We start from the raw sequence: 13415 nt of genomic DNA on the forward strand, positions 1-13415 counted from the left end.
TAAAACTAGAGGGCAATACTATATCCAAATTTGGTGCTAGTGGGTGATCAATAATCAATACTCAAATATAACAAGCCCTGAAGAAACGGTCTTAGACCGTGAAACGTTGGCTAAAATTGAAATATCACTCGTCTTCTCACAATTAGAAGCATTAGCTAGTTCAGCCCTGCACTAAGAGTAGAATGTGGTAATAGGCACATTCTCTCCGGAAGTTTTTTTGCCGATGATGTTGGTGGAGGAGGTTTGAGCATTTATGCCCTATCTTAAGAAAACCTGAGGCATTTTTTTCCATTGAGAGTGGGCTCTCTGATTTAAATAGTGGAGTATATTTGAGTATTGAAAACTAGAGGGCATAAATTGAGGTTGCAGGGAGTTAACGCTTAGTGTGTAAATGTGAGGGGGTTTCCTGTGTGGACTTGTGCGAGTCCCATACATACACACTAAGGTGCTGCATTTCAGTGTGCACATTTACACCTGCTGTTGACATAATGTAACAGGGTGCGCCTAAAGGTTGGCATATTTATGCCAACTAAAGCAAGAGACTTGTGGAGAGTTGATGTCCAGGATGAAGGCTTTATTGAAACAACTTGATAATCCACACAAAAATGTCTAGGACCTAATACACTGGGAACTACTGGACCCAACATGGTCTGTGTTTCGACACTATTGTCTTCTTCAGGGGTCCTATGGATAGAAATATGTAATGAATGGATCTGAAGTGATATGCAATGTAATATGAAATATGTTAGAGTGAAATAAAATAAGATAAGGTCCGAGTGACAATAAATGCCGACTTACATTAATGTCTATAATGGCGCTCAGATGTCTATAATGGCGCCATTATGGCTCAGATGTCTATAATGGCGCTCAGATGTCATTATAGAATTAGGCCCTAATTCTATAAATGGCACCTAAAATGTAGGCACTGAGGAGCGCAAGTGTCAATCACAAGTTAGGCGCCATTTATAGAACTGCACCTAGCAGTGCCTAAAGCGGTCTTAGGAACCGGTAGGCGTTAAAACCGTAGGCACATTCTATTTATGCCAGGGTTTCTTTGGCCTAAATGAGTGCGCCTAAGATAAGCACCTACTAGTGCCCAAGTCAAAACACATGACCTGTTGCTCTTGTCCTTCCCCCATCCTATGATTTTACCCCTCATCATTTTCTTTTCTTAAAACTACTCTAGTTCTACCCCCTCTCCCCTCGCTTCTGTTCGCCAGCTGTTTAAGTTTGTCCTTTTCGTATTTTTATAACATTTTTGTTTCCCCCTAAATTACTATGTACACCGCTTGGAAATTTTTATAAGTGTTTGTATCAAATTTTAAATAAACTTGAACCATGCAAGATCCGTCCACAATCCACCCCTAACCACGCCTACTTTCTGGTAGGCGCCTTGGAGTAGATGCCTACCTTGAAGTGGTAGGCACCTACCAACTAATTAATTGCCATTTAATTGCAATTTTCAATTAAAGGTACTAATTAAGGCTTTTTAAATAATTAAGTTAGGTGCCTAGATCGGCTAAAAATGCCAATTTAGTCACCTAACTTTAGAATCAGGGTCTTAGTGTTTAGCATGTTGCATATTGGTACCGAATTTTTGGCAACATTTATAGAATTGTTCCCCATCTGCCTTATTCTAGAAAGTTGTGTGCCACAATTTCTGACTAGCATGCACCTTTGCACACGCAGCTTAAATAATATGATCACGTGTGCATAACAATATAGATTTATTAGATGCTAGTTATTGGTTATAACAGCTAATTATATGCTATAATTGGTGCTAATTGGCAGTAAGGTACACAACTGCTCTTAGTCGGTATCTATAAGGTGCATGCTGAAATGTCAGAGAGCGTAAGTCCAAAGAGGGTGTGGACCTGGAAGGGCAAGGGCAGGATGAGGCATGTCAGGTCCCTAAGTCTACTGGCTACATAATACTATTATATCTAGCAAAATCTTAAAGAATGTACTGTTACTAACATAGACTACATCAGTGGTTCCCAACCCTGTCCTGTAGGACCACCAGGCCAATCGGGTTTTTAGGCTAGCCTTAATGAATATGCATGAGAGAGATTTGCATATAATGGAAGTGACAGGCATGCAAATCTGCTCCATGCATATTCATTAGGGCTAGCCTGAAAACCCGATTGGCCTGGTGGTCCTCCAGGACAGGGTTGGGAATCAGTGGACTACATAACATTCAGTACAATGCCAGTCCCCAGTCATGGTGCATGGGCTTATCGTGCCACTGAGGCTCGTGCGCATCTGTTTCACTACCAGCAGGGCCTCTCAAGGCGGACAAGTTTCAGCGGAGATGTCAAACTAACGATTTAACACCCATTTGGAGGAGGAGGATTGCATCTGATGCAACATCGAATTGATACTACACAGAAGAAAGGCCTGGCAATCTACTTCTGTATTCTCCCACAAAAAACTTGATGATGCTCATCAAGTCGCAAGGACTTGAACACGAGTCGAAGGCACCTCACAACAATGTCAGTATATTTAACACGCTTAGCTTAGCCGATCTAGACAACTAACTTATTTATAAAGCCCTAATCAGGGACGTTAAAGGTGCATTCTAGTCAGAAATTTTGGCATACAATGAATTTTATTAATAGAGAGACCAAAATGTGAATGTTTATGGAGTGGCACAGTTACAAAAGTGAGAAAAATTGCAAGCCCAATGATATGCCAAATATAGTGCAACAAGTCTTATGGAAAGGAATTGAAATCCATGAGAAACACTTCTGAAGATCTGGCTTTAAAAATTCAAATGGTTAACTATACTGACATTGTACCGAATGTTATGTAGGTTATAGAATACTAGACAGCACAAGGGAGAGGGGGGGGGGGGGACAGAGTATAGCAAACACAATATAGCAAAAAAAAAAAAATAAAATAAAAAAAAATTAATAATAATAATTTATTTTCTTATATTTTGCCCCACCAGCAGTTCTGGGCAGTTCATAACAGTAAGACTGAACATTTCAGTTAGTAATACAATTTTGAAAAAACAACTATCATAACTACTACATTGTTAAATATATAATCAGATAAAAATACATTTAAAATATAAAACATAATAAAAAGTACATTTGAAATGCGGAACCTAAAAAGAACACATCTTAAAGGCTCAACAATCTTGTTTATCGAATAGATATGTTTTCAATAATTTCCTAAAAATAGGATAAGAATTGGCTTTAACAGTCAACGGAATCTTCCAGGAGTTCATCTTCCCTGCCTGATATTCCAATGTCCTGTCCAAAAAAGTCTTGTAACGGCAGGCCATTGGGGTAGGGAAGAGGAACATACCTGAATTTCTGGTAAATTTTAATGAAGTGAACATTTCAAATAAAATACCAAATATGAAGGTAATAAACCAAAAAAGAGCCTTATAACATACACCCAAATTTAAAAAGCACTTTGGGCTCAAAAGGCAGCCAATGTAACTAGCATAAAAAGGACTTGTCTTTATTGACCCAACATGAGCCATGTTTCAGCCGCAGCGTACAACGCCTGTAGCAGGGGTCAGCCAAAGAGCAAAATGCAATTAACTCAGGAATCAGAATCAGTCCTTAAGCCAGAACACTGAAAGCAGTCTCAATGTCCTGTTCTTACTTCAGCACACAAGCATTTGCACCAAGGGTAAGTTTTCACACTATAGTTAGACATGTAAATGTGGACTTATGCTAGGATACGGTAACAGTAGTTGCATGCGTAATTGCCATTAGAGAAATCAGTCTTCATGCATATCATCCCAGCAACTAGCTTTAGGTGATCCATTGAGAATTGTCCCCTATGAGCCGGATTCAATAAATGGCACAAAAAAATTCTGTGCCGATAAAATTTGGTGCTCACCACTATCCTCTGAAGGGTGCTTCAGGATTTGCAGTCTTTATAGGACGCTGACAAATCAAAAGCCGCTCGGACAAAGGCGCATAGAATATCAGTGCACCGGATTAAAACTTAACTTTAAAGCGCTCCGAGGGGGTGTATGGGGGGGCAAACCCCCCCTCCACTTTACCTAGAAGTGTTGCTGCTGCTGTTGGGGGGAAACTGTAATTTTTCCCTAAAAATAAAAGAGAGAAAAATTACACTTTCCTCTATAATGGGGGGAGGTCCCCCCAAATCCCCCCAATGGCAGCGGCAACACTTCTAAGTAAAGTGGGGGGTTCCCCCCAAGCACCCTCCAGAGCTCTTTAAAGTTAAGTTTTAATCTGGAGCGCTGATGTCCTGTGCACATTTGTCTGAGCGGCTTTGCCGGCACTCAGTTGTCTCACGCGCTGTAGTCTATGTACCTTATAGGACAGTGTTGGGCGTCGGCTTCGGCACTGAACTTTGGATGCTGACTTCAGCATTCAACTGTAAATCCTGGCCCACAATGCTGCATACATCTTTTGTGAACACCCCTGACCTACCCGTGCCGCTCCTATGGAGGGTTACCAGACGTCTGATAAACTCGGACATGTCCTCTTTTTAGAGGACTGTCCAGGGTCCCAGATGGACTTTCTAAAACCTGGCAGTTTGTCCTGGGTTTGGAAAACCCCGACACGCTCCGGCCACATCTGGAGGGCATCTGAGCATGCACGGATGATGTCACACAAATTCGCACATGCTCCAGGCCCTCCAGACATGGTCGAAGCTTGTCGGGGAAGAAGAGAGGAGGTTTGTGGGTGTGGGACTGGAGGATGAACTGGGTAGGCCCGGAGGTAGAATTGGGCAGGGCCACGTGTCTAGATTTTTGTGGCCCGAAAAATGATAACCCTACTCCTTTGGTCAGGCCCTTTTTTGAGCTGTGCACAATCCAGTTTATTACAGAACAGCATGCAGCCAGATAATTTGTGCTAATTAAGTGCTTGTTAGTTCAATCATTAAATCATTTGAACCCATTCACCAAATTATTTTGGGCACTAATCTAGGATTTGTACCCAAATTTGGGCACCCTTTTTTAGAATCCAGAACTGTATGTCTTTATAAAACAATCTTGAAACAGACACCTACTTGGCCTCCTAACCTAGGCTCCCTATTATAAAATTACCCTTTAATCATTTTTAATTACGAGGGCTGATTGAAAAGTAAGAACATAAGAATAGACTTACTGCGCCAGACCAATGGTCCATCAAGCCCAGAAGCCCGTTCTCACGGTGGCCAATCCAGGTCACTAATACCTGGCCAAAACCCAAGGAGTAGCAATATTCCATGCTACCGATTCCTCCATGTCTTTCTCAATAACAGACTATGGACTTTTCCTCCATGAACTTGTCCAAACCTTTCTTAAAACCAGCTATGCTATCTGCTTGCCTCTGTTTTTCTTTCGAAGAAGTAGACATGACAACAATGTGCTGGTTCTTGTGGAGCTCATACATCGACGTTTCTGAACCTGCAGTTGGACTGCCGTAGTCTTCACTGTTGGGTCACAGTGAGAGAAAGAACTTCGTATGCTTCACCATGGCAGATGAGGAAAACATGTCTGTGAGAATACACCAGAGGTGTGTGATTGACTTTTGTGTTAAACTTGAAAAGAGCAGTAATGAAACTCTTGATATGTTATGGCAAGCATACGGTGGTGAAACAATTAGCCGTGCTGCATACCCTCACAGACATGTCTTCTTCATCTGCCATGACAAAACGTATGAAGTTCTTCCTCTCGCTGTGATCCAACAATGAAGTCTATGGCAGTCCAACTGCAGGTTCAGAAATGTCGATATTTGAGCTTCACAAGAACCAGCACAGCGTTGCCACGTCTACTTCTTGGAAAGAAAAATAGAGACAGTCTCATTACTTTTCAATCAGCCCTCCTATTCTGTATGGAGCAGATTATTGAGAATACAGATAGAGCATTAACTGTCTAGGACTACCTCATGCAGATGGAATTATTTGTTATGCATGAAATAACTGCAACATGAGAGAGATAATTTTTTTAACAGACTCACTTCTTGAGAAGGATCTCAGATGCACCCTTGCTGTAGAGACGGAAGCTCCCATCAGGCATGGCCACCACTGTGCTCATCGACTTGCGGACAGAGTTGAAGGTGTACACTTTGTACAGTGTTTCTTCGGGCACCTGCTCTCGCACCAACTGGTAGTCTCGCCTCAGATCCAGGACGAAGCCCAACAGGGCGCACTCAGTCTTGTTACCCACCTGTCGAGGGAGCGCTCCTTCCTTCTCCGGAGGCTGGCGGGAGACAAAACAAGAAGGGGAGACCACCCCACCTCCACCATCTCAGTCAGTGTCCCCTCTCATAAACAAGGGGGCTGCAAAAGGGTAGCCCAGCACTGCCACTTAATGCAAAATATAGTTAAATCTGGACTTAGCATGCAGTTGATAGTCTATAAAAACTCATTTTCAATGCATTGACATTTTGCAGAGTGACAGTGGAAGATCAGAGACATAGCTAGACCTATTATATTGGGTGAGCCCTTCTATCCCCCTCCCTCTTTTAACTCAGCATTTCCTCTGTCCTTCCCATTCCTCCCCACCCCCAAAGACTGGCATCTGCCCTCTCTGATTCCCCTCATCCCTCCCTGCTGTACCTCAGAGGCATCCTGGGAGCCGAAGTGATTCCTGATTGCTGACTATGCCACCTCTCGCAGACTTCCCTCTGCTCTGTCCCACCAGTGAGGAAACAGGAAGTGACATCACTGAGGGAAGGAAATGGCATGAAGAAGCCTGTGGGGGCCAGTGCAGGCAGTGAACTTGAATTTCTGTGACTGCCTAGATACTCTGAGGTACACTGGGAAAGGATGGGGAATTCAGGGAGCAGATGCCGGACCGCAAGAGGAGTTAAAGAAAGGGAGTGCCACTGCTGGGTGAATCTGAGCCAAGAATGAGTGGGCCTGTACCCATCCAGACCCACTTATAGCTATGTCACTGCATCAGAAAGCCCATACAATTTGGCAATGAATGGTACCCACATGAGGCAATGGTACCCACATGAGGCACCCAAGCTCTTCCTTCTATTCTCATGCAGCAAAATATACCATATTTTTCGCTCTATAAGACACACTTTTTCTCCCCCCAAAATTGGTTTGAAATAAGGGTGTGTCTTATAGAGCGAATACCTGCCCCCAACCTTAATTCATTCGGCGGTCCAGCATTGTATGGCAGGAGCTTTCAGCCTCCTGCCCTTTCCTCCGGCTGACTCCCTCTATGTAGACACCGCTGTCTACAAGCTTATCTTCAGCGCTGCTCCACGCTGGCACGGAGGAAGAGTTGCTGAAGCACATCTCTTCAGCTCCCTGTTTTTGGCACCGGTGGGGGAAGGCAGCATAAAACCGCCACAGCAGACAAAAAAAAGTTTTCAGCTCCGGCAGCGCTATACAAAAGGGAGAAGGACCTCTGACTGTGCAGAGGTTAAATACCGCCACTGCTGCTACTTGAAATCCGAGGACTCCCACCGACCGCAAGGTTGGACATCGGGACTGGGAAAGAGCCGGTGAAGCAGCAACATCTCTCTTCAACTCCCTCCCCTCAGGGCCTTTCCTCCGGCTGACTCCCTCCTGCCCTTTCCTCCAGCTGACTCCTGAGGTGCAGGACAAGGCAGGAAGCAAAAAGCTTGTACCTGCCTTCTGCACCGCTTTGACTCTGAAGGCAGGTGCGAGCTTTTTGCTTCTTGCCTTGTCCCGCACCGCAGGAGTCAGCTGGAGGAAGGGCCCTGCCGCTCTGGAGTCAGCTGAAGGAAAGGACAGGAGGCTGAAAGCTCCTGCCCTACAGCGCTGGACTGCTGGAGGAATTGAGGTAAAGGGGGGGGGGGGGCCCTGCCTGCCTGACTCGGTGTGGGGGCCCTGTTGGGGGGGCGCCCTGTCTGCCTGCCTACCACCAGGCCACTAGGCCTGCCTGCTACTAAGCCTGCCTGCCCTGTCCCTGCCTGACATGTGCCTTGTCCCCTATCCTGGCTAGCCCTGTGCCCTGTCCCAGCTTACCCTGTGCCCTGTCCCGGTCTGCTCTGTACCCTGTCCCAGCCTGCCATGTCCCGGCCTACCACTAGACCACCAGAGGGGGGACAGAGTACAGAGACTGGCAGGGAGACAGGGACATGGTGCAGAACCTGGCAAGGAGTGTGGGGTTGGGTGCAGAGCCTGGCAGGGAGAATTTAGTTCATAATGTTTTTTTCTTGTTTTCCTTCTCTAAATTTAGGGTGCGTCTTATGGAGCGAAAAATACAGAACCTTGCTCTCTACTCAGCTCATGTAGCATGTGTGCTCGCATATGTAATGCAATGCATGACATCACAGCCAAAATGGACACATCAAATTTTGAAGAAAGTCCAGGAGGTTCCATACATATATATTTCTGAAATAGCGGTTCATTTTGGTGACATGGCCTCTAGGGACTGGGAATCTTTCTTTTCCCTTTTTCTCCACTGATGCTGTGTGCCCTGTTACTCACTAGTATCTTGGTGGTGTAGGCACTGTTGATGGCAATGGTCTGGACCAGGAGGTCCACAACCTTGGGGTTCAGGCTGCCAGAATCTGGGACATCTTTGTGATGGACGCCTCCCACGTACGACTGTACCACCGTCATGCGGTTGGTGGTCAGGGTGCCCGTCTTATCGGAGCAGATGGCTGTGGCATTGCCCATGGTCTCACAGGCATCCAGGTGGCGTACGAGATTGTTGTCTTTCATCATTTTCTGTGGAAATAAGGGTCAACAAACATTGTAGCTGAAACCTTTTCACTGGGATAAATATATCTGTGACAAACTTTTGAATGTTATCCTCTCTTCTTCAGGTCAGTGAAGAAATAATGCAGTTACTTTAGGTTTAAATAATACAATGTCATCTTGGTCTTTAATCCTCCTATGCCATTATATCTCAATAGCAAAAGCTCCCTTTTCTATGGAGTTGTGTATGACTACTTTAAATCCATGATGACTTTATATATATGTGTCATTCTATTTTGGTAGTTTTAACCATATTTGCTTCTTTTTCATAATTTAATGGGCACTAAAGCATTAGTTAAGTCACTGTGTGTTACGCAAAATAGCTTATTAGTATGTAACTATGAGAACTTGGCTGGCAGTGAACTTTGCAAGCTGTGGTAGTACCAGAAAAATAACCACAGCAAAACACTGGAGTTATTCCAACCTGATGCTCTTGGACAGCACCTAAAAGGGTCTGTCTATTATGTCCTGGGTCCCCCAATCCTAATCCCTCCCTGATCAAGGCATCCACTCAATTCAGGCCCCCCTCCCCCAGATTAAAATACTTCCTTATCAAGACACCTCCCTAAGCCCAGTCTTCCTATCAAGACACCTCCCTGAGTAAGGCTACTACTACTACTATCCATTCAGTTGTGTCTGACCTTTGGATACTCTGTAGGTCAACTCTGTAGGCCAGTCCTCACCATGCTTCCCTGTTTTCCATGGATTCTTTCAATTGCTTGATGTTCATTCCCGTGCCATTCTTGATGGTATTCAGACAATAGGCCTTTGGTTTCCCCTGCTTCCTTTTACCACTGACCATTCCGAGTAGCACCTCCTTTTCTAGTGGATTTGCCCTCATTACATGTCCAAAATAGGTCAGTTTCTGTCTGGTAATCTTGCCTTCCAGGGACAACTCTGGGTTTATATGATCAAGAACATCTTTGTTGGCGATCCTAGCTGTCCATGGGATTCGTAGAAGTCTTCTCCAGCACCACAGCTCAAAGGCTGATTTTTCTTCTATTTGATTGTGAGTGTCCTTGTCTCGCAGCCATTATGTCACGATTGGGAACACAATGGCAGTGATCAGTCTTTGATAGTGACTGAGACATTCTTGCACTTCTATAATTTGGTCCATGCTCACCATGGCTGCATACCCCAGTGCTAATCGACGCTTGATCTTTGCTGTCGAACTGCCACTGTGATCAATGAGGGACCCAAGGAAAATGAAGCTGTCAACCACTTCTATTTCTTCATTGTTTATCTTTATGTGGACTTTCTTGTTGGCGGTAATTATGATTTTGATCTTCTTAATGTTCAGGTAAAATCCCATCTTCTTGCTTTCGTCTTAAATCTTCCGGATCAACTTCTTGAGGTCCTTCTCAATCTCTGCCAGCAGGATAGTATCATCTGCATATCTCAGATTGCAGATGGTTCTTCCGCCTATTTTCACCCCAGCACTTGAATCATCGAAGTCCAGCTTCCTCATGATTACTTCTGCATAGAAGTTGAAAAGGAAAGAGGATGCATCGTTGTCTTGTACCCTTTTTGATCTTGAACCATTCTATATCAACATACCTGAGTAAGGCACCCACCCCCAATCCAGACCTCCCTGAACAATACACGCCCCTCAATCCAGATTCTCCTGATTGAGAAATTCTTCAATCCAAACTTCTCCCAACCATTTACCCCTTGTCCCCCAGCCCCACTTGGCCTTCCTCAGTTGTCCCTGGTAATCCAGTAGATTCCAAGCAGGATCGATCCTCAGTCGCTCTTACATAGAAACATGATCCCCTAACAGTGGTTGCCAATGCCAGTTTGAACTTGGTGCTAGTAAGTGCAGGACTGACTGGAGATTGCCCCTACCTAGGACCTAATGGACCATCACCAACAACCAGAGTGGGCCAGGGAAAGAATACTTATGGGGTTTAGATTGAGGGAGTGTGCCTCAATGGGAGGGGTCTGGATGGGGAGTGTCCTGATCAATAGAGTATGGAAAGAGTATACTGTGGGAGGGAAGTCAGGATCAGGAGTGCCTTGATTGAGGAGGTCAGAATTAAGGGGTGCCTGATTAGGGGAGGGATATGAATTGTGGGGTTCTTGATTGGTGGGGGAATTGGGCTCACAGGGGTGCCTTAAAACAATACTAAATGTTTTCACTTTTATTCTTAGATACTTAGACCAACATAAGACAGTTGCACTAATTTCTCTTGATCTGCTTTCAACCTAGTTGATCAAATTATTCTACTAAGCAGACTTCAAGAAGCAGGCATTTCAGGAAAACGCTCTGTTGTGGGTCCATTCTTACTGTATCTCAGAGGTCAGATATAATTCTTTGGTATAATTCCACATTACTAGCTTATTCCTATACCTGTGGGGCAGTGGCGTACCCAGCTTGCTGGCTATCCAGGGAGGAGCACCCCCTCCTCCTGTCATAGCACCCCTTTTCTCCAAACAGTGGGGAGGGGTGCATGGCGTGGTCGTAGGCATATGGCCCACAGCCATCAGCTCTGCCTGTGCCCCACCCTGGAACAGGAAGTTCACATCTGAAGGGGTAGGGGCCAGTGGAGCTGATGGCTGCATGCATGTGAAAGACAAGTGTGTGTGTGTGTATGGAAGAGGGGCAGAATACTGCTGCAGAGTTTGGAGAATTCTGGTTACTGAACTTAAGAAGGAGGAGGAGATATCAGCTGGCAAGTCTTGAAGATTTCTACCAGCCATAGCAAAGGATATGGTTAATTTTTTTGGAGGGGGCAAACACCCCCCTTCGTGGTTACACTAATTATGTTCCTTAGAAAATGAAATGCACTTCTGATTTTATTTCTCCAGTGTTGCAGTACTTGCCAAGTTTGACTTCTTGGGGTTCCCAGTTCAGTTTTGGTGTTCATATTTCTATTTCTAATTTTTTTTCTGTATTTGGAGAAGATCTGTCTGTATTTAACATGCGGAGAAGTTATTTAAAATTGTTTTATGTGTGGTAGTAATGGTGGGTGGAAAAATCAGGGGAGGGGCAGGGAGGAGATGAATTCGGGGGCTCCTTCCTTAATTTCTGGGTCCCAACATGTCTAACACCAACCCTGGCTGGAAGTGCTATTGGATCAAACTTGAGCAATTGTCAAAACATTGACCTGGAGTTTGATAAGCTGTTTCTGAAAACAGAGAAAGTTTCTGAATTGGTTATGGATGGCGGCCCTCACGTTGAGCAGGCAGAGCTGTGGCTTTCCAGGGCAGAAATGTGCTGCACCTTGTGAACCTGGACAAGTCACTTAATCCTCCCATCGCCCCAGGTACATTAGATAGATTGTGAGCCCACCAGATCAGACAGGGAAAATGCTCGAGTACCTGAATAAATTAATGTAAACCGTTATGAGCTCCCTTGAGAGAACGGTATAGAAAATTGAATAAATAAATAAATAAAAGAAGACAGGCTGTGGAGAGAGTGGGAGACAGTTTCACATGATAAGAGGCTTAAAGCTCTAGATGCTAAGGTGGATGACTTGGAAAACATTTTATTTATTTATTCATTCAATTATCCATACTGTTCTACCAAGGGGGCTCAAAATAGCTTACATTAATTTATTCTGGCACTCAAGCATTTTTCCCTGTCTGTCCCGGCAGGCTCACAATCTATATAAGGTACCTGGGGCAATGGGGGGATTAAGTGACTTGCCCAGGGTCACATCTAGGTTTTATTTCCATTGAAAGCAATGGAAGTAAAACCCGGATGTCTCAATCTGTCCTCCTTTTCCTGGAGCCTTATTGTAACCCTAACATTGAGTAGGTTCATAATGGATAGGGACTGACAAATATCATGTAGTCATACAGTGGCTCTTGAACTTTAAATTGTGGCAGGCAATTTTTCAAGAGATGCCCATTATTAGAATTAAATATACCAGTAAATAGGATATGGGAGGATTTTTCTTTAATACAACCAAGTGAGGTTGTTCTTTAGATTAAAATCAGTCGTACCTGCAAACCCATTTTTGCAGGAAAAGCTGCTACAACCACTATCACCTTGGTGAATGTACGGGGAGCTGTTGCCAGCCCAAAGGGCACGGCCGAGAACTCCAGGACATGAAACCGCAAGAATTTGCAGTGGGCTGGAAATATTGGAACATGCAAGTAGGCTTCTGTGAGATCCAGAGAAGCAAGGAACTCTCCCGGGGTCACTGCTGCAATGACAGATCACACTGCCTCCATGCAAACACGTGGAACCTTGAGAGTCACATTCACATGCTGAAGGTCCAGAATAGTCCTCCAATCTTCAGAACCCTTCTTTGGCCCGATAAAGTAAATAGAGTATCTGCCTGAACCCAAGAGATCGGGCGGCACCAGCTCTATAGCTTTAATATCCAACAAGCGTTGAACAGTGGCTTGAACCTTGAGCGCCTTGTCAGGCTGACCCACAGGAGAGTCCACAAACCAGTCCTACAGAGGCCAGGCAAATTCCAGATTATAGTCCAACCGAATAATGTCTATGACCCTCTGGTCAGACAAAATGCGAACCCAGGCGGACTGGAACGCTGAAAGTCTGCCCCCTATCTGTAGAGGAGCATTCCTCAGTCTGGCATCATTGCATCTTTTTGGCAGAGAGTGCAGGAAGGGAAGCGGAAGGCTGGGACTGCATGTATCCAGCATACCTGGGCCGGGAGCCCTGAGAAAATCTCTGCGATGTGGCACTCGCATACGGGTGGGATCACCAAGAGCCACAAAAATTAGAGCGACCAGAACCTCTAGAGGGCCTGGGTCTCCTGTCAGGCAGGATCTTAGGGTGA

At 44.8% G+C, this 13415-nt stretch overlaps 1 protein-coding gene across 5 annotated transcripts in view; it reads right to left on the reverse strand.

The window, feature by feature from the left end:
* ATP2B3 (ATPase plasma membrane Ca2+ transporting 3) overlaps nt 1-13415 on the reverse strand; it is a 255538-nt gene that overhangs the window by 101087 nt on the left and 141036 nt on the right. For all 5 annotated transcript variants that reach the window (XM_033921090.1, XM_033921115.1, XM_033921099.1 and 2 more), the window contains 2 exons: nt 8389-8631; nt 5934-6175 (listed from right to left, as the gene is read on the reverse strand). In XM_033921090.1, the coding sequence (XP_033776981.1) occupies nt 5934-6175; nt 8389-8631 (485 nt within the window). The remainder of the gene's footprint in view (nt 1-5933; nt 6176-8388; nt 8632-13415) is intronic.

Source organism: Geotrypetes seraphini, chromosome 1, assembly GCF_902459505.1.
Source record: "Geotrypetes seraphini chromosome 1, aGeoSer1.1, whole genome shotgun sequence".
NCBI lineage: Eukaryota > Metazoa > Chordata > Amphibia > Gymnophiona > Dermophiidae > Geotrypetes > Geotrypetes seraphini.